The 22,059-nt window shown below is 41.9% G+C and overlaps 1 protein-coding gene across 6 annotated transcripts in view; it reads right to left on the bottom strand.

The window, feature by feature from the left end:
- Positions 1-9,075: 9,075 nt before the first annotated feature.
- The window catches only part of CDH12 (cadherin 12), a 652,390-nt gene continuing 639,406 nt past the window's right edge, over positions 9,076-22,059 (bottom strand). For 4 of the 6 annotated variants that reach the window (XM_081918186.1, XM_081918185.1, XM_081918188.1 and 1 more), the window contains 3 exons: positions 18,852-18,969; positions 13,759-14,010; positions 9,076-10,326 (listed from right to left, as the gene is read on the bottom strand). In XM_081918186.1, coding sequence (XP_081774312.1) covers positions 9,827-10,326; positions 13,759-14,010; positions 18,852-18,969 — 870 coding nt within the window. In that variant the 3' untranslated portion in view covers positions 9,076-9,826. Of the gene's footprint in view, positions 10,327-13,758; positions 14,011-18,851; positions 18,970-19,879; positions 20,433-22,059 lie in introns of those variants that run through there. The other 2 variants (XM_081918190.1, XM_081918189.1) reach the window with 2 other exon arrangements.

The raw sequence follows: 22,059 nt of genomic DNA, 5'->3' as shown, positions 1-22,059 counted from the left end.
CTCCCCTTTCACTGGGAACCAATGACCCATTTTGAGCCTGCCATAAGACAGAATTCAAATTTTGTCCCTTAGGAATTACAAGGCCCTTTTCCTATTATCACCTCTTCACATCATAATTTTGAGAAAATTTAATTTTTAAGAGCATGCATTGTCCCGGGGAATGGTGAGTTAAAATGAGGTGCTTCATGGGTCTTTCCCATTAAGTACCCCACTTCTCTCTGTCTTCTTCTTCCTCCTCCTCCTCCTCCTCTTCTTCTTCTTCTTCTTCTTCTTCTTCTTCTTCTTCTTCTTCTTCTTCTTCTTCTTCTCCTCCTCCTCCTCCTCCTCCTCCTCCTCCTTCTTTGGCGATCACTCATAGTCAAGTAAGATTGTCTTCCATAGCTTTCTGGGTGGGAGTTGATCACAGTGTGGATTTGCCAAGCGTGCCTTCCTACTATGATGTTTCTCCATTTCGTCCTGAGTTCAAGCATTTTCAAAGCCCACAACACCTTTGGTAAAGACTGTTCTCCAATTGGAGTGCTCACAGGCCAGTGTTTCCCAGTTGTCAGTGATTATACTACTTTTTTTTTTATTTGCCTTGAGACAATCTTTAAACCTCATTTGTTGACCACCAGCATTATGGTTTGCATTTTAAAGTTTGGAATAGAAATTAATAATAATTTCTCTCTGTACATCACTATAGTCAATGGAATCAGTAGCAGATTGTCCTGTTCCTATTTCCTATGTATCTTCAGATTTGGCGACACTCCAATGAGAATGGAGCAGACTAGATAACAATAACTAGATAACAATAACTATCTACCCTCATCATCCTTTGTGGGTTTCAGGTAGTTAAGGGAGTTGACTCAGTGTGTAAGTTTCCTTAACTATACAAGCTAGCTGTGCAAGGGGGGAGCTTTAAATCACATTTGTGGAAGGTGGGAATCATAGTGCCTACTATGCACATTTGATGTTCAAGAAAATATTATTTGCTTTGCTTTTTAAAAAATAAATAAAATAAAAATAAGACATGACCCAATAAGTCACACTACTATTTTTGATGGGAACATTAATTCTGTATGAGGTTATGCCAGAAGCCTAGGCCTGTCATCTCCATTCGGACACAATATAAAGGTGATTTTTCTCAGCGGTCGTTTTCAGAACATGCTGAATATTTCTTATCAAAAGATAGATAAAAAAATATCAGTTGGAGTCCAAAAGACAAAGGAAACAAGCGCTACCACTATGGTTTGGCTTCAGGCTCTTATCACTGTACTTGTTGAAACAAACCGATATAGAAAGATGTAAGAATATATCAGTATGAACTAGAGCTGTGCTAAACGTTCATCCATTTTGATCTTCAGAGCAAAACTAGTGCTTTTGTTTTTAGGGTTGTTTCAGCTGAAAAGGGGGAATAAGAAAAGTACTTTGGATGTCCCACTAATTATTAGTGATTGGTAACCCCGACCTTCTGGTTATATGGAAACTAGACTTAACACCCATCCCATAAGAAATCAACTTGGTTATCTCTGAGACCTGTTTGTCATCTTCTTTCTGACATCATAGGAAGTTATTAGGGCCTGAATTCTCTCCCAAACCCCAACAACTATCCAAGCTCTTAACTGTGTAATTATTTGGGGGAAGGTGGTATTTTCCAACCTGTAGGACCAAAGTAGATAAATAGGTACCGCTCCAGCGGGAAGGTAAACTGCATTTCCATGTGCTGCTCTGGTTCGCCAGAAGCGGCTTAGTCATGCTGGCCACATGACCCAGAAGCTGTACATTGGCTCCCTCGGCCAGTAAAGCGAGATGAGCGCCTCAACCCCAGAGTCGTCTGTGACTGGACCTCATGGTCAGGGGTACCTTTACCTTTACCTTTAGGACCCATCTTAATAAGGGGTCTCCCGCAAAAGATGTACAATAGGCTGCTTTCACAACCTGCTCATATACTGAAGAATGATCACAATTCTGGCTAACTCATCTGTGTACTTGTTACACAGTTTCATTTAAAAGTTCTTAATATACCTCTGTCCATATAATATTTCCCAGTGTTGCATGAGTTGTTGTGTATATGTTAAAAAATTGTATAGGATAATTATATATTTCTGGGTGCACACTTCAGTGTGATTTGTGAGCTTGATGTTATATAAATATATTTTTAAAACTGAGGACAAAAATCTTGTTGGGGACCCACTTCTGGAAGCCGCTTCTTCTTTTTTTTACTTTAACATGGAAAAGCTTAAACAAGCTGGTAGCTTACTGTATGCTTAATTGTTAACTCTAAATCAATGGCTGCAATTTGTCTTGGTCTAAAGTAGGTGTCTGATTTGATATATCTGAAAGTGGGCAACTGCTTCAGGTCACACTTGTCTTATTGAATTGCTACCTGGAGAATGTAAAATCATATAATATAGATATTATGTATCAGTGCACGTAGCATATTACTGCTCTTTAAATGAGGGCTGCTAGTGACCTGTAGAATGAGAGATGCTTGCATAAAATCCAGGTGTGCTTAAAGGATAAGTTGGCCAACCAATTGAAAACTACACAGTTATTACATGCCCCCCCAAACCTCTTCTATATGAAAGGACGTTGACATCTAAGAAGACAATGTCTTATTATTACCATTTCTGTCCCACTTTATAAACTTTTCCTCCTTCCCCCTTCTAGCTATTTGTGTCCAATTCTACCCGTTCTCTACTTCTGCATTGTCTCTTAGTAAATAAATTTGGTTTGGTGTGTGGAGATAATAGGGTCTTTTCATCATAACTGATGAAAGTTCAACAAACATGATGCATTTTCCAATCTGCAATGGGTGAGCCCGTATCGCTGGCAAAGCCATAGATCAGGGCTGGTTATGTATTACTCTTTAATATATAGCATTATATATATATATAGCACTTACAAACATTACCCAGGCCAATTTGCTTAGAACTTTCTTTGTCAGCAACTTTCCTACTTGGCACCTTTAGAATGGAATTGCCTGGGTCACTTCTGGAATGAGTTTGATTAATCTCTGTAGCAGGAACATAACACATCTCCACAGTCAAATTAATAACCACAGTCTGAAGGTTAGCTTGTAAATGGGTTCAGGACTTCTGCTCTGCAGCTATAGATCTTGAAGCCCCTATGATGTTCATTTTCAGCCTCTCATCTTTGGAAAGGCTATTTATTTCTACTGGAGATGAATGAATCTTGCTTTTATTATCAAGAATAATTGAGTACTCCATTCTTCATTTTTCTTCAGTTTAAACACTTGGTCCTGGGCTGTTAGTTAAACAAACATCCGATTATCTCCATCCGGGGTGTAAAGAGCCAAGGCAGTAAATTGAATAATGATTTGCTTGAACGTAAAGCAGAACAGAATACAAATATCCTCTGAAGATGCATGCATCCCTTTCTGCACATATTTTATCACTTGGTCCTTCATGTGTCTAAATTTCTTGTTAAATATAAATTATTTGGAGGTAATTAGATAGCAGATCTGAAACAGAACGGTGGCTAGTGGTGATTTATTATAAATTCTATGTTTTGTTCACTCACAATGGTAAACAATGTCATACATCACATTGGACAAGTGGGATCCAGCCTTGCTCTTGCAACCTGATCCTTTGTCCAAATAGTCACTGCATTCCCCTCCACCCAATTATTCTTTGCTTAGGAAGGCTGTTTTCCCCTACTAAGGATGGTGGAGAGTTTAGCAATAATCAAACATGAATGTGAGCTCTATAGCAGTTTTGGTCATTTACCTACCAAGTGAGCTGTTTGGTTTCCATCTTTATTGATACCAGTGTCGTTTTGGTAAAGTCAGGTGTCATTAGCAACACTCGGGACAAATTGAACCATGATTTCTTATAACTCGGGATAAATTGAACCATGATTTCTTCAGTATCTGAAGAAGTGTGCATGCACACGAAAGCTCATACCAAGAACTAACTTAGTTGGTCTTTAAGGTGCTACTCGCCTGCCAACCTAGCAGTTCGAAAGCACCTCCGGGTGCAAGTAGATAAATAGGGACCGCTTACCAGCGGGAAGGTAAACGGCGTTTCCGTGTGCGGCTCTGGCTCGCCAGAGCAGCGATGTCACGCTGGCCACGTGACCCGGAAGTGTCTCCGGACAGCGCTGGCCCCTGGCCTCTTAAGTGAGATGGGCGCACAACCCCAGAGTCTGTCAAGACTGGCCCGTACGGGCAGGGGTACCTTTACCTTTTTAAGGTGCTACTGGAAGGAATTTTTTTTTGGTCATGATTTCTTATAATGGCTTTACTTTGCTGTCACTGATTTGGGGTTACCATCAGATTAGGTGTGAATGTTTTCCACTGAACATGCCAAATCCTAAGCCTCTGTGGGACAAACCACTGGAGGCATCTTCTTAGGCAGTGAAGGGTATGGGAAATTCATGCCCACTCACGTCTGGGAGCAGCAGACTCTGAGAAATTCAGAGGATCATTATTGTAATATTTACCTGCTTATGTATAGCTATTCCCATTCAGCATTCCTTACTTTACCTCCTATGTCCCTGACGCAATTATGTATCATGGATTTGAAACATAATAAATACAGCTCCCCCGGGGAGTGGAGATGGCTACTTGATGATGGACAATAAATGACAGCAGTATGGCCAGTAAGAACAGGATAATTGAAAACAGTAATGTTATTTTCACACATGGCCTCACTGGGCCAAGGTCATATAAATTTAACAAAATGCAAAACTCAAAAGGACTGAGCTTAAGTAACAATAGCATGATTCAAAGATGAACACTGAACTACTTGCCACCAACTAATTCAGGGGTGCCCAAACCTTTTTCAAAGAGGGCCAGATTTGATGAAGTGAACATGCGTGAGGGCTGGCCAAAGTTGCTGAGCTATTTTTTTAAAGGATTTTACCCCAGAACATATACTGCCACGGGGGCCAGATTAAATTGACCGGCAGGCCAGATTAGGCCCCGAAAACAGACTTTGGGCATGCCTGAACTAGTTGGTTGGGTGATACTGTCGGTGACAAATTGTTTTTAATTATTTTATTGCTTGTTTTCACTGAATGACTCACCCCATCAAGCTAAGGCGATCCATTAAAAAAAATCAGACTTCCATGTGTATCACTTACTGGACTGATATCTATGGTTAACATTCAGTGGTGAACCCAAGTGAATATCCCACACTGCATTGCTGTATGGTGTGTATCCCAATGTGAATTCTCACCCAAATTCATACACCACCAACTGCACAGCACAACTAGCACCTTAGATCAGGGCAAGAGACTGAACAAAATTTCTTTCTATTGTGAAACACAGTCTACCAAGTTAGCACCCCATTGGTCAACATAATTGTAGGTGTCCAGCACAGGACAAAGAAAAAGATAGATTTTCTGAAATGACTGCTTTCATAATGGACATAAGATGACTGGCCTACATAAAATGGAAGTGAATTTCATTGGCTCTACGTGGTTTAGTGAACAGATATAATTTGCAACTCCTGGACTAATACATGCCTCAAAACATGATTATCCTTTGGATTTTGCACTTTGCTGAATTTTACAATACAGTTCTTGGCTCAAAAAAATAATACCAAAAACGTATTAGGCAATATGAATTTTAAGATTAAATACATGGTAAAATGTGTACACAAAGATAAAATAAATGTTTAAGTAGGTATTGTTTGAGAAGCTACATACCTAAATGCATATGTAACTGGGATCTGTGTATGGAATCTTGTTTTTTAAGTTGCAGTTTGTTACAAAAACAGGACAGAATGAGTTTACAAATGAACACATGCAAAATTGACATGGAGCAAATGGTCTGTATTCCCCTGGACTAGGCCTTGAATTTGTCCTAGGAGGAAAGCTACACTGTGACACTTTGCTTCAGGTTTCATTTATACTGTTTATTTCTAAAAACAACCTATGCCACAACCTGCCCAAGTTCCTGCAGAGCCTCTGCTTATTTAAATGAGTTTACTTTGGACCAAACCTGTATGCTTTTTGTCCCAAAGACTTACCTTGCTTAGGTATCAGTCAGAAAACAGTAGAGCCGGAGGACTTTAAATGTTACTCTTGAGAATTATTTTAACAATAACAACTATAATAAAAGCCACAGTGTCCTGCATATTGAAACCAATGATTTCCTTCCACACAAAATTGCTGTTCTTGCTTCAGGAGATGTTGAAGAGGGGAAGGCACATATAACCAACATATAACACAACAGGGTAGGGGAATTACTTTGGTACACTGCTGTTGTGAATTAGCTTATGAAAACACAAAGCCCTAAGGACCAAGCTAATGGGACATAAAACTCCTCATCTGTGGAAATTATTCTTTTTTATTGGTCCTGTTATTGCTATTAATAATAAGCTTTCACTTCTTTGAGGCCCTTTTTGCATTCCATCTCTCCCATCGTACGGTGATTTCGGCGCAAATCAATTTTCTCTCTTCCTTGAATAAGTGTGTTGTGAAACAGAGCTTGAGAAGCATGTTAGGGCCATAGAGTCAGCACATTAATTTCAAAGCAGCGACCTTGCTCAGCGAAGGTCAGCTCTTTAGAATGTCAAAGCAACCATTTAAGGGCACTTTGGACATTTCCACAAAGATTCATGTTCCAAAGAATTTTTAAAAAGTGCATGCATACTCTCCATTGACGCTGCCCTCTCAACCAGTTTGGAAGGGTTCATCATAATGGCAGCGGGCAGGCAGGCTTTGAAGTGTGGGAGACCCAAATTACTTTCAAGTAGCCATGCATGTTACGACAGGGAGGTGAAAAATTGCTAGGAATAACACACCACGTAGTACCAGAAGAGATTTACTTCCTGAGGCACCAGACTAAGCAAGGGAATACCCACCGGTGCACTGCCATCATCATAATGCAGGTACTACAACTCCACAGTTTCTACTGCATTCTGTAAGCTGAAGTCAGCTGACTCAGCAACAGCCAATTATCTATTTCACCATCAAAGTGGAGTGACAGAGTCCCTCCCTAGGATGCGTGTGGCATTTTCTCTACCCCAGTTTTTGTTGGACATCTATGCTCTCTTTCTTCTTCTTCTTCTTCTTCTTCTTCTTCTTCTTCTTCTTCTTCTTCTTCATCTTCATCTTCATCTTCATCTTCTTCTACTACTATCACTCTTTCTCATGTATTCATCCCAAATAATAAAATCCGCCCTTGCAGAACTATCACCACAGCCATCTTTCACAGCAGGTTTCATTGCATCAGGAGGGGTGACCATGCCTGCAAATTGTAAGTTATTCTGGCAGAAAATCAAAAAAGTTACAGACTTTTCTTTCGTTTTGTGTTTTTTAATCAGATGTTTAAAGTGCCTTCCATGAACACCACTGGATGCATCCACCTATGGTTTAGCAGGCTTAATCCACTTTGGAGGGGCTGCTATGCCTGCAGATTTCATCTACTTTGGCCCAAAGGGCGGTGAGTTCTATCTATTTTTATATTACCCATTGTAGTGAATATGGAGAAAACAGATCTAAATTGGTCCTGAATAATGAGTCAAATTAGGAAGACACAGAGCAGCTCCAAAACACATCAGTCTGCTTCCAAAATCTATATATCGAAGTCAAATATTGTGACTGGTGAACACTCCTAAATGATTCATTCTCTCTCTCTCTCTCTCTCTCTCTCTCTCTCTCTCTCTCACACACACACACACACACACACATTTCATTCTTGCATTGCATAGCTCTCTAAAGGTTTTTGAAACAGGAAAATATAGGGCATATGTTTCATTTGATTCATCCATACAATTCAGTTAATTGGGAGAAATGTCTTCTGCACCTTTTTCTGTTCCTCTCACCATCCCCTCTAGGCCTGCATCTATCCCTGATTTTACAATACTAGAACAAGTGACACAGGGGCACCCCAGTCTAATGTAATCTTACTTTTAAATAGTATTTGTTCATGATTAGCTGCACCAGAATGTGGGGGAGAATGCACATCTGAATACACATCGTATTGAAAGCAATGCAATGCAAATAGACTATGGGCTTATCCGCACCTACCTTTCCTCTACACTTTCCAGGCATGTTTCTGAGCACCTATTATTATTACCGGTATCTTATTTGCTGAAGATCTTGCCCTGTGAAAACCTGTTCTTTAAAGCTCAGTCAGAGACAACATCAATCCATGGAAAACCTGAATTGATGTTTGCTCCTATTTGGATTTTAGAAGCGGGAAAAGCTCTGGATGAAAAAGCAGAAAATGTGCTTTGACACAGAGTATTAAACTGCAGGCCTCTGCCTGGAAAAAGAAGGGCAAAGGGTTAAGTGTTGCAAAGACCTTTACCTATACTCTGGTGTGTACATGACAAGGTGTGCATAAGCTTGCTTATACATGCAGATCTATTTAGATAGATGGGACATTGATGTTTAAAAGCATGCCAAATGGTGAATTTCTGATGGTGAAATGCCACCAGAAATAACCCACACCATCCCTGGTGGATTAATGCAGGAGACTACAGCACATGGCAGGCTCTATTGGGGACATAGAATGAATGTGTATACAAAAGAATTCTGGATAACTAGTGGATTATGTAAAGGCTTTACTGTACCTGCAGAACAGAGTTGCCAAGTTTTAATTTGGCAATTTATAGGCAATCCAGCCATTCATTGCACCAGTGGGGCAGAATGAGGGCAAGACCAGTGGTTATGACCAGTGGGCAAGCATCTCATGAAGAACTGTTTCCCAATTCTCTAATAATTAAGATTATTATACAGCAAATTGGGAAATAAGTCTTCATGTTTTTTGAAGTCTCTTATTATCCATACACCATTTTACAAATGCATTTTTCTCAAATGGAAGGCAGTAGGATATACTGTGTCCATAACACGTTTTGTTACTTCTTATGGACAGAGCTTTGGAAATACGAACAATCAATTAAAAAAAACGCACACCCTATGAGCAGTTGGCATCTCTGCTGCAGACAAGCTATGATATTATTTACATATACCACCTTAGCTATACACAGCAAAAGGGATACCCAAATAATCCCCTCCATCTGACTAAACCCTCCAAAAACACCAGTAGCCTTTCTCTGAATACGAAGAGCATTCTGCAAGGACTTTATCATCCAAATAAGAAATGTATACTTCCATCACTTCTCTCTCTCTTTTTTTTAATTCTTGAAAAAGTGTAACATTTTGATGAACATTTTAAATATTCATTGACTTCAGTTAAAGACTGTGGGCTTTACAACTTGAATTGGAATAACAGCTTTTTAAAACTTTCCCTTGTGAAGTGTAGGCATAAGAAATGTGATGTCCTGGCAGACAACTTGCTTCCTTGGTTAAAAAACAAAACCAAACAGAACACAATCTCCACCGAGTTGCAATCGCTGGACAGACAGAATCCAGCCACTGTTCTACACTTTTTGTTTTAAAAGAACCAGAAGTCAGCGTGCGGCTATTGCTTCTCGACATAAAAGTTAATGTCCTCTTTATGTCAGTTTCCCTTAGCGCCATTTGCTGCAGTCATTTCCACTTTAAATAGTAAGAGTTTCAATAGGCACTTCAGTGGAATTAAGAAAAATCTACCACTCTTCCACCACCATGCCGGAAAGCTATCCTTCTTTCTGTGTTGTATCGGTAAATTGTAGCTAATAGGCCTGAGGTTGTCTCAGTGTGATTCCAAAGTAATAATAAAAAACAAAATCCACCAAGAAAGGAAACAGATTGTCAAGGATGCTCCTTCCCTCGACAAACAGGTAAACCAAGATTGGCGGTATGATAAATATAGGAGCTCACTGGGACAGCTGCTGTCTCTTATAATCAAAGGAATCCTTTCCTATAAAGCTTGTTTATTTTAAAATTTGTTGTAGGTTTACATTTCTTCCCCCCTCCCTGCCCCCAGCTAAGTGACTTTATCCGGATTATAACTTTCTTCTTCTCCAAACATGTCTGCTAAGACTTTAAAACGTGGTCCCCAGTCACTCAAATAATCATAATCCTGATCTGCCTCGGTTGCAAGCGAATCTATAGAGCTAAGAGACTCGGCCACAGATCCATTTCCTTCATAAGCGTATGTCGCTAGTGAGTCATAAGGGGGTGCTGAGGGATCGCCGTCATTTTCTCTCAGCCTTTGATTTATGAAATCTCTGATATTTGTGTTGTCCTCTGCGGGTGGTCTTGAGCGAGGTAGGCAGAGAGCATCTGGCTTTATATCCCTGCGTATTTTGTTATCCTCAATTGCTTTTGGATTCCTCAGGGCCCCGATGTCGAAAGCCTGAGTGTCCTCTTCGCCACCTCCTTCATCATCGTAATGGATGACGTTGTCTCGGATGTCTTCTTTAGAGGTCATGAGAGTGTCTTTTTTCTTCTGCCGCCTCAGCGCCACGTACAGCACCACGATGACTAAGACAAGAAGAGAATGGTAAATTAAGAGCGGAAGGCGTCCGGCTTTCTTCCAATAAAATACTGCATCGCCTTCTAATATCTAGGAACTGTCGGGGGTGAGTCACAAATTACTTTTTGATCTCAGGTATAAACAGGACCTGAGTTGAAATGGCAAAATGCAGGCCTGGCATTGTCAACTGCAAATGGCGCACATGGATTTTCTGCTTTCCCGACAACCATGAAATGGGGAAAGATCAGATTTTCTGTTTTTAACAGAATGGAAGCCTGGGCATTTATTTTTTAAAGAAGCCACTTTTTTATATATAAAGCATTGTGATCCTTACATTCGATATTGATTGCACTGAATGCAACCCTAGCTGCAGTTTACAGATTTTGATTATTCTGTATTATGTTTATTTAACAAAATGTACCGTATTTTTCGCACCATAGGACGCACTTTTTCCCTCCTAAAAAGCAAGGGAAAATGTGTGTGCATCCTATGGAGCGAATGCAGGCTTTTGCTGAAGCCTGGAGAGTGAGAGGGGTCGGTGCGCACCGACCCCTCTCGCTCTCCAGGCTTCAGGAAGCGATCCGCTAGCCGTGGGAGACCCAGCTCTCCCACGGCTAGCGGAGCGCTGCATTAATCCCGAAGCTTGGGGCGTGCGGAGCTCAGCGCGCCCCAAGCTTCTGGGTGCCGGCAAGGTCTCCGCTAGCTGTCTAGACCTTGCCGGCACCCAGAAGCTTGGGGCGCGCTGAGCTCCGCACGCCCCAAGCTTTGGGATTAGCGCTCCGCTAGCTGTGTCTAGGCTGAGGATATCAGCCTGCTGCCCGGCGGGTGGGGCGCCCTGAAGCAGAGCGCCCCTCGCACCGGGCACACATCCGCAGCGTGCGGAGCCTTGCAGAAGTTCCCTGCAGGGCTCCCCACGCTGCGGATAGCAGCCTGCTGCCTGGCGGGTGGGGCCCGCTGAAGCAGAGCGCCCCGCGCGCCAGGCAAACATCAGCCAGCCCCACAAGCTCGGGGGACAGCAGGGAGGCGCAGCGCCACTATCCCTCTTTTCCTCGACCTGGTTTGGTTTCCCTGACCTGCTTTTGGGGGGGAAATAAAGGGAAAAAATTTTTCCTTTATTTCCCCCCAAAAAAACTAGCTGCGTGCAATGGTCCGGTGCGTCCAATCGTGCGAAAAATACGGTATATGCTGTTGGATTGTAAAAAAAAAAAAATAACAAAACCCTAAAACTACAACCCACACATCTGTAAGTGCTTTGCAACAATGACTATAACAGCTCCACTTAACACACAAACACAGATGTACCCATTCACAGTTGATGGTGCCATGCTAACATTTTGCCATGTAAATCTAATACCTGTGGTTAAGGTTCTCATTGTCATTTCTCTGCCTTTAAACTCCTCAGTGCATTGCAGGGAATTGTCCAAGCTAATGTGGTGTGTGAGCTTGAGAACTATTATGTCTTATTCCCCTTTACTAGCCTTTAATTATATCCTTTAATTGTAAAGGAAATAGGCAACCTTGGATACAAAGGCCCTAAAAGCCTGCAATAATCATGTACCATGGGGCAGGTAGGCATATTCTGACTCCCCATTCAGAGCTTATTGGCTTTTGTTCAAGAAACAAATTTAAGCAGTTTCCTGTGTAAAATGAGGGTTAATAAGATAGCTTTTAGACAGAGGTCTTACTAGATGCAAATTACCTTTGTTACAGAGACTGGTAAAAAAAGGTAGCATTGGAAGCAGCAAAGCAAAGGATTATTTAGATGGACACCTTTAAACATTGCATGACCTGGGTGTAATTACCAAATGAACCTACCGTATTTTTCGCTCCATAGGGCACACCTAGTTTTCAGAGGGGGAAATCAAGGAAAAAAAATATGATCCCCCTCCCCAGCTCTGGGAGCAGCAGACAGGCTACAGGCAGCCTGGCACTTCTCCCAGACCTTCTCCCTGCTTTTGCGGGAGGTGGGGGAATTCCCCCACCTCCCGCAAAAGCCCGCAGAAGCCGCACACTCTTTAAAGGGGCTGTGCGGCTTCTGTTGGCTTTTCTAGGAGGTGGGAGAAGGGACTGATGCGGCCAGTCAGTCCCTTCTCCCTCCTGGGGAAAAGCCCGAGAGATGCATGGAGCTTGTGTGTGGCTCTTGACGGCTTTTCCCGCCTGACTCCCCCCTGCATTCGCTCCATAGGATGCACACACATTTCCCTTGCTTTTTAGGAGGGGAAAAAGTGCGTCCTATAGAGCAAAAAATACAGTAACTGCCTCCCACCCAAGTCTTATTTTCAGGCCATTCAGAATTCAAAATAGTGCTGAATACATTACCTCTAGGCTCCATAAGACCTTGATCAGTCTAAGACACCCCCAGCATAAGGCGAGCCAGAGATACCATCCTTTTTTTAAGAATTCGGAAAGTCTCAGATCAAGAGGTTCACGTCTCTGAGTCTGAGACAACTGGGCATGTACATCCTAAGATAATATACTGCAGAGTATATATCACGTGCTCTACATATATGCTATATTGCCTATAAATCCTCATCCTGATGTCTTCCGAGTGCTGTTGGACTATCACTCCCATCATCTCCAAAGTTTGGTCATCTGAAGGGCGCCAGGTTAGGGAAGGCCATACAAATGATTTTCATGTAATTATTGCCAACTTCTATTGCTAATGCTCATATTTAAGTATACAGTCGTACCTTGGTTGTCGAATGTCTTGGTACTCAGACGTTTTGGCTCCTGAATGCCGCAAACCCAGAAGTAAGTGTTCTGGTTTGCGAAATTTTTGGAAGCCAAATGTCTGACATGACTTCCAATTGAGTGCAGGAAGCTCCTGTAGCCAATAGGAAGCCGTGCCTTGGTTTTCAAACCGTTTAGGAAGTCGAACGGACTCCCGGAACAGATTAAGTTCGACAACCAAGGGTATGACTGTATACAACATTTAGTACATTGCCCCCCCCTTATTCCAGAGTGGTTCCCAAATAGAATAACCTTAACTACACATCTGGGAATTTCTGGGGGAACCAGTGGAATCTGGAGAATCCATCAAACACTCCTTTGAAAAAGTCTGCTTACCTTATTTGGTGGGTGACATTGTGGCCGGACTCTGAGTCCTGCGTGACCCAGCTGAGGGCTAGAGACTATCACACTCCATGCCGTCGGCGCTGGGCAGGGCCCTGCTCAAGGAGCGGGTCTCACTAACCAAGCAGCACCGATGGGAGCATGTCCATGGTGAATTTAAACTCCAACATGGTGGGGAGGCCGCCCTCTCGTGCCATTCACCGGATCCGAGTTTCAGTACATGGTATCTAATGCAATATGGCTGTGCTCACGAAAACTCCCACCCCTAAAAGCAGCTTACAGGAGCTGCCTTTTGGGAATTTCATAACAGTACTGAGGAATAGACTATGTAGTACCAGTGAAACTTCTTTCTGTAAAGGAGTACTAACCTAGAAGTATAACAATGCACAAGAGGATTGCAATCAAGGCCCCTGTGCTGAGTCCGACTGGCAGGAAGATTGCCTCAACATTGCACGAGAGGATGGTGCCATCAGAGTCGCATCTGCAAACCCGGATTGTCATTGTGTTTGTACTGCTTTGTATGGGGTAGCTGCTGTCTTCTATCACAACTGGAAGGAAATATAACTCCTGCTGCCGGCGGCTGTACCCACTTCTCCTGGCCACAATTCCAGCTGTGTTGTCTGGAGGGGGAAACAAAAGAACACTACAGATAAGGTTCTTGTTCTCTCCTTGGTGTCATGATTTGAAAAAAATGCAGAACAATGAGAATGTGCACTGAAAGCAAGAGTACCGCTTTTCTCCCTCCCTTCCCCCTGTAATGTAAACAAATGGAAATGGTGTGAAATCATGTTGTAAGCTTCTTCACTGTCAATAAGGTGGAATGAGGGTGGGGAAAAATTGCAATGGGGTGCCATCGTATCATGCACTCCCTATTTCTAGGCATTGTGGAAGGGAGAGGAGGGGAAATCAATCTGCTTCTTCCAATGTCAATCTCTCATGCACCTTCACACATGGCCTATTTGAGGTTCCACAACCAGTATAGTTTCTTTGCTTCATCATTACCCAAAGCATCACATTCAAATGAGATGCCAGGTAATGGAATCCTCTCCTCTCTTCCCTGGGCAAATGGTAATTACTGTGACTCTTCTCCTATAAATCTGGCTCAGCTTGACAGCAGGCTTGTCATAGCACACAAAAAAGATGAAAAACAACAACCAAAAAACCCCCAAACTACCATGGGGTAACTATCTTTGCCACATCTCTTGCTTTTCCTCAGGTCTGCCTGGATGCCCTTCAACGACTGTGATTGCCATTCAGTTCTCCAGTGGGAAGGGAAATGTGGCTTTCTGGCTTTCCACTGGAGGCACCTTAGAAAGGTAGGAAACCTTCCCTCATACAGTACCTGCTCAGAAGAGATGATTAAGAAAAGTCCCACCAGAAATCAAACTAGACACTCAATACCATTAGAACATTTGCCAGTAATCTCTGATTAAGGTGAATGCAGGCCTCTGAGAGTGGTGTTTCTCTCACTTTCCCTGGTAGGGGCTGGGTTATTGCGCCTTTCCCCTGAATCAAAAAAACCCAGTGAGGGAGAAAACTGATGTAAAGATTAAAAGGATTAAGCAGGGAGTGAGATTAGAAACCAATTTGCTGGCAGGTCTGATTGGGATTGCCTGCGGTGTTCTCTCTCCTGCCTTATTATCTCTCCAACACTCGCTAGTTCACAGCATCTCCCACAACATTACATGTCTCTCTATACTGGATGTTTTTTCTTCCCTCTTTGAATGCTGCTGCAAAAGAATTGAGAGATGAACTGACAGATCCTGTTTCCTTGTAGATAGGCTCAGATCCCAGTGGAGCCATCAGTTGCTGAGTATCTGAAGACAAGTGTTGCTTTTAGGGGAAAGTCTGCGGGTAGATGTTATGATATTATAAGTAGGCCTTGTGCAGGTTGCAGCCCAGTTACACTACAACAGCCTTTGCCCTCCAGATGTTTTTGGACTCCAACTCCCATCAACCTCATCTAGCATTGTGAAAGGTTGGGTATTGTGGGGAGTTGTAGTTCAGTACCACACAGAGCGCCGCAGGCTGTCCTGCATGAAAAAGATTTCAAGGCTGGCTCACACATGCCACGTTATGCATATTGTATAGTTCAGGACCTTTTTTTAAGATGGAACTCAGTTCCGGCACCTTTCAGTTGGGTTCCGCCACCTCACAGATAGGCACCATTGCAAGAGAACGAGGGAGGTGTTTGTGATGAGTTCCCACAACTCTTTTTCTAGAAAAATAGTTCTGATATAGCTTATCATAGCTACCATCTAATTCTTAGTACGTGCAAAGTTGGTAAGGACTTGGCTAGAATGTGAAAAATGCTGGGGTGAAGTGAAAAAAGATTTAGAAATATAGTCAAATTTGAAACTTTCCTTGCTGGGCCGTATCGCTGCTATAAAAATGTATTCCCTAGAATGTTGTTTTTGTTTCAGGCATTGCAAATTGTGGACAAGATTGATTGTTTCAAGAAGTGGCAGAGAGATATTTCAAGATTTGTCTGGCAGGGCAAGAAGCCTAGAATAAAATTTAAAATATTAATGGATGCAAAGGAAAGAGGTGGATTTGCCCTGCCAGACTTTAAACTTTATTATGAATCAGCAGCTTTCTGCTGGTTGAAAGAATGGCTACTTCTCGAAAACACAGACATTTTGGATTTGGAAGGTTTTAATAATGTATTTGGATGGCATGCATATTTGTGGTATGATAAAGTCAAAGTGCATAAAGCATTTAAAAACCATATTGTTAGGAAAGCATTGTTTAATGTTTGGATAAGATACAAGGATCTACTGGAAAATAAAACCCCAAGGTGGCTGTCACCGATGGAAGCAAAAGCTCAGAAAAAGCTCAATATGGAGGCTAAATGGCCGAAATATTGGGAAATTTTGGAGCAAGATGGAGATAGACTAAAACTGCAGAGTTTTGAGAAACTAAAGAACAAAGTGCGAGATTGGCTCAATTATTATCAGTAATGGAGGCATATAATTTGGATAAGAAAATTGGCTTCCAGGTGGAAAAATCAAAATTAGAAACAGAACTGTTAGAACCCAAAATTAAGAATTTGTCAAGGATGTATAACTTGCTGTTGAAATGGAATACTCTGGATGAAACGGTGAAATCTGTTATGATTAAATGGGCACAAGATGTTGGGTACAATATTATGTTTGCTGACTGGGAACAGTTATGGACCACAGGTATGAAGTTTACGGCATGTAATGCCTTAAGAGAGAATATTATGAAAATGATATACAGGTGGTACATAACCCCAGTCAAGCTAGCAAAAATCTATCATTTGCCCGATAATAAATGTTGGAAATGTAAAGAAACTGAAGGTACATTCTTTCACCTTTGGTGGACGTGCCCAAGGATTAAGGCTTTCTGGGAGCCGATATATAATGAATTGAAAAAGGTATTTAAATATACCTTCTTGAAGAAACCAGAGGCCTTCCTCCTGGGCATAGTTGACCAATCGGTGTTAAAGAAGGATAGAACTTTCTTTATGTACGCTACAACAGCAGCAAGAATACTTATTGCAAAATATTGGAAGACACAAGATTTACCCACTCTGGAAGAATGGCAGATGAAGGTGATGGATTACATGGAATTGGTGGAAATGACTGGCAGGATCCGAGATCAGGGAGAAGAGTCAGTGGAAGAAATTTAAAGACTATCTACAGAGACACTGTAAAATTAATGAATCTTAGAATGATGTTGGATTGGTGGTTTCTAGCTGTAATGGTATAAAAGAATATGAAAAAATGGTATAAGTAAAAACTCAAGGTTATAATAATTTAAGATTTAAATATCTGGGTAGAATAAAGAGGGAAAGAAACTGCTGAGCTAATAAATTTGAATTGGAATACAAAAAAGGGAGGTATGAGGAGGTCCGAGAAACAAGTAAATGAAAAATAATGTGATGAAAAGATTGATTGTTTTTAACAATTTTTATTTTGTATTTTGTATTTTTTCTTTTTCTATTTTGTAATGCAAAAATCTTAATAAAAATTTATTTTTAAAAAAAAGAATGTATGAGTCCAATTCAGACTGAACGCAGGGGAGACAATCTCTGTACTTTTCACCACCCTACAGTCTAGCATTATTCTTCACAGATGTGATATAATCTGAGGTTTGATTGGTGGTACGGTGCAAATTAATTGTCAGATTTGCACCACCATTGAAACCACAAGTGAAATATATGTCTAGCATTTTATATTTATAGCATCACTAAAGTACATAGTGGGTAACAGCTTTTCCTTATCTTGCTCAGCTCACTATTCTGTCTCTTTGATGGATTTGAAGCAGAAACAAACTGGGCAGGGCAGGAAGCTAATGTCTGTGGCCATTTTGAAGGGTTGGGTCCAGCAGACTCTGGTACTCTATAGCAGGAGTATCCAGCATGGTGTGTTCTAGGTGGTGCTGGACTCCAACTCTCATAATCCCTGGCACTTGGTCATGGTTGCTGGGGCTGATATGAGATGGAATCCAGTGGCATCCGCTCTCTTGTAAGCCTGTACAACCTGTGACCCAGCAAGGCATGCACAGCCCACCGGTCATGTATGTTCATCTATTCAGATGTTTAAGAGATCCAACATCACCAAGGATGTGGCAGACCCAATAGGGCTTTATGACTTTTGATATGAAATAGCCTGAGCTGAACCTTAGAAATGCATAGTTTCAGGGAGAATACAATTAGAGATGCATATTTTTACATCAAAATGCAAATTTTCATGCAGTTTTTTTTAAAAAATGCAGATAGATACAGAATGAAACATTGTGAAAATGTGTGAAAGGGACAATGGCTGGGGGAAAAAAGATGGATTCATCCATCTGTAAAGGCCAGTATAGTTGGTGAGAATTATTCGGCCAAGAATGTCACAAGATGCACAGGTAAGATATGGACCACATTCCCTTTTGTGTGAAAAAGTGCTGTCATTAATTGTGCACCTTTCTGGTAGGGGCCAGTAATTTTGAGGAAATAAATTACATTAGTTTTAAGGAGTAAATGTACCTTAGATTATGAAATCACATAAAGAATCAAAATGAATCTGCAGGACTCAACTATCTTCCTCTGTGTCCACAGTGGCTCTTGATATGTTTAATAAATATTACACACCCAACTAGAGTCATCCTATGCTAAGACTATGCTACTAAGCATAGTACAGATGGTGCCCATTTCTGAGAAGTTCTCCTTCAGTTACTCCAAACCTATTTTTCTCCTCCCCTTTCTCCCTTGCTTTGGAGTCTTTCACCATGATGGTCAAGCTGATGGAACTCCCTGACCTTTTTTGTCTAGTAGACCCCCCAACACTCCTTTGTCTGTAAAGCACTGTTCTCATCTCCCGTGTGTGATATCTGGAAAACAATTGCATATTGAAGCAGCTCACTGTCTCACATATAAATAGAAGGCTGTAGCCACCAGAATAACTGAACAAAACAATTGTTGACATCATCATCATCCAAAATAGAAACTTACTTCTGAAATCGTGGACTGTGAAATTTGGCTTTGTAGACACCTCAGGAGAGAGTCGAAAGGAGAATCTTTGTCCAGCAGGTGACAAATCCTTGTCTGCTGCACCGACAATCTGAATGACCTAAAACCACAATGGAATAAAAACTTCAGCACTCATTTCTGTGTGAAAGGAAATGTCTTAATTTGATTACCATGTTGTAGTACGTTAATTTGGACATAATGCACCAAACTGAAACACATGTTTTCAGAAAAAAGAAGGGTTTCACTAACATATCTCCCCAAAGAGAGAAACTCAAAATGTAAAGCTTAAAGTTAGCATAGGCTGCAGTGTTCAAAACCTCTGTAGCGATTTTCTGCAAGAGACCTGACTTCATTTGACTGTCAGTTGGTTTAGTTGCTGAGGTTTTCTGGAATATTCATGTCCTTATGGTTCAGTATATCACCAGGTTGGGGTCGACTTGCTTAGCAGCTATGGCCAGGTGAGGGACCAATCCAGCCCAGGATTGCACAGGGCCCCTCAGGGGCATGGCGGCTGACCTCTTAAAAAACAATGTTGCCCACCATTGTAGCATTCCTTCCCTTATAGTAGGATTTCCCAGCCCTCCCTCCCTCAGTTTTGAGAGTCGGCCAATGGTTTACATGACTAGGAATGAATTTTTCTCTCAGTCACAGCTGCCCCTTGGTTGAGAGGTTTTCACCTTTTTCCTCAGTGAATGGCAAAACTATTGGCATGTGAAAGATATTGTTCTTTCTTTGATTGCTTGTACAGTCGTACCTTGGTTCTCAAATGCCTTGGTACTCATGTGTTTTGGCTCCCGAATGCCGCAAACCTGGAAGTAAGTATTCTGGTTTGTGAACGTTTTTCAGAAGCCAAACATCCGACATGGCTTCCGCTTAACTGCAGGAAGCTCCTGCAGTCAATTGGAAGTCGTGCCTTGGTTTTCAAACAGTTTCAGGAGTCAAGTGGACTCCAGGAATGGATTAAGTTTGAGAACCAAGGTACCACTGTATTTTAAATTGTTGTTACCCACCCTGAGATCATTTATGATACAGGGTGGGAAAGAAATTGTGCAAACAATAATAGAAGAAAAAGTGAAATTGTTTGCCCTGACAGTAATCTGAGCCGGTCTTTTCCTGTGGGCAGAAATCACCAAAGGGAGGCAATCCCTGAAGGTAAAATAGACAGGGGGCATGATGTTAGCATTGTTAAGGATAATAGTTTAATGTCCTGAAATGGGAATGTTTGCTTATGTTAAATTGCATGGAGTTCTTTCTTTGGCAATAGCTCTCTCCTGTGATTGGCTGACTGTGAGTCATATGAGAGAGGCATTCCATTCTGTTGTGACTGTTACTCAAGTAACTGTCATTTTTAACTGCTTTTTGCTTCTCTCTCAGTGTGTGTGAGGTGAATAGCTGCTGAGAGAAACTTCACAGGATGCTGCTGAGGACAGTGTATGTTATTGTGATCTGTCTGAAATGAAATACAGAAGAAATCCCTAAATGTTAATAGGGGGAAACCTGTGCTCTCTATAAGGAACAAAGTGAATAAATATGAGATTTTAGATATGTTTTCAGTTTTGAGTCTGGACATTATATATCATCAAAAATGATATAGAGATAGATGATAGATAGATCTATCTATCCATAACAAGCATGGCAAAGTTTGACCATCCTCCATTCACTTCAACCTCTGCCATCAGCCTTGAGTGAAGGCTAAGCTGCAAGGCCTACAGCCTACCAAGTTAGCACTCTGCCACATGACACCGATCTCCTCCTTATCCTTGCACTTGGACCAGCTCATATGCGGATGGCTGCAAGCATTCTCCTACAATTGCTGACACTTTGATCATTTCAGACAATTTCAGTAGCACTTCTATGCATTTGTTACATGCCACACAGAAGCAAACACTGTGCAAGGGGCTCTTTAAGCAGTTGCCATGGGCAGTTATTTAAACCAGTTACTATCTATACTGAGGAGATTTTTTTTTTGCTCCATAGGTGTAGTAATTCAAGTAACAGAATTGTTGAGGCTGCAAATCCCATCTCCTCTGGGCAATAGTGTTGAATGATGGTGGTTTTTTTGTTTTTTTAAAGTGCCCAGAGTCTTGGAACTCTCCATTTGATTCTGCAAGGCTTATAAACAGGACTATATATGGTAGAATATAACAGTGTAGATATTCTTATGTTTATTACCATTGAGCAGCACCTCAAGAAAAGTAGGGTTTGGGAAAACTTAATGACCGGTGGGGGTGGGAATGAGAAGCAGGGTTAGCAGAATTTACACCGGCCGTATATTTTATTTTTCAGTCTGCTAACGTTTTGCTCATCCTGGCAAGGAAATTGCTGTCTTTTATGAGTTTTGTTCCCAGGCAAGGGGAACTTGTGATTATACTGCCTAACTTCAGTGGATCCCCGGGGGCCAGCTATATATGGTGGCTGAATACATCTTTTGGAGAGTCACAGTTAATTTGCAGAACAGTCGATACACTATCTTTTAAGGTGTCCACCGTACAAGAAATGCAGTTATCAAATACAAGCCTGAATGACTATTCACCCTGCTGTCTATTCACCCTGCTGTCCATACATTGAAGTCTGCCAGGTGCTGAACATACACCTCTGTTTCTGGCAGTCCCAGGCAAGGAGCTATAAGAGGTAGTTTTTTCAAGCCTTTAATAGGCCACAACGTAGTTTGTGGTCTGTGCTTGGCGGGTCACAGGGTATGTCCGCCTGATCCAATAAATGCAGTTTTAAGACTGTGACCAATGGGATTCACTAAAAACTAGAAAGTTCCTGGTTAAAATAGCATCCCGCCACAAACTTGCTATGTAAAGGTAAAGGGAAAGGTACCCCTGCCCGTACGGGCCAGTCTTGACAGACTCTAGGGTTGTGCGCTCATCTCACTCTAGAGGCCGGGAGCCGGCGCTGTCCGTGGACACTTCTGGGTTACATGGCCAGTGTTACATCGCTGCTCTGGCGAGCCTGCACCAGCGCAGCACACCGAACGCCATTTACCTTCCCGCTATAAAGCGGTACCTATTTATCTACTTGCACTTTTAAGGGTGCTTTTGAACTGCTAGGTGGGCAGGAGCTGGGACCGAAAGATGGGAGCTCACCCCGCCGCGGGGATTCGAACCGCCGACCATACGATCGGCAAGTCCTAGGCACTGTGGTTTTACCCACAGCGCCACCCGCGTCCCCAGCTTGCTATGTA

The sequence above is a fragment of the Podarcis melisellensis genome (assembly GCF_964234715.1).
Source record: "Podarcis melisellensis genome assembly, chromosome: 7".
Classification (NCBI taxonomy): domain Eukaryota; kingdom Metazoa; phylum Chordata; class Lepidosauria; order Squamata; family Lacertidae; genus Podarcis; species Podarcis melisellensis.
The sequence above is the reverse complement of the archived record's forward strand: the minus strand, read 5'-3'. Positions and strand labels throughout refer to the sequence as shown.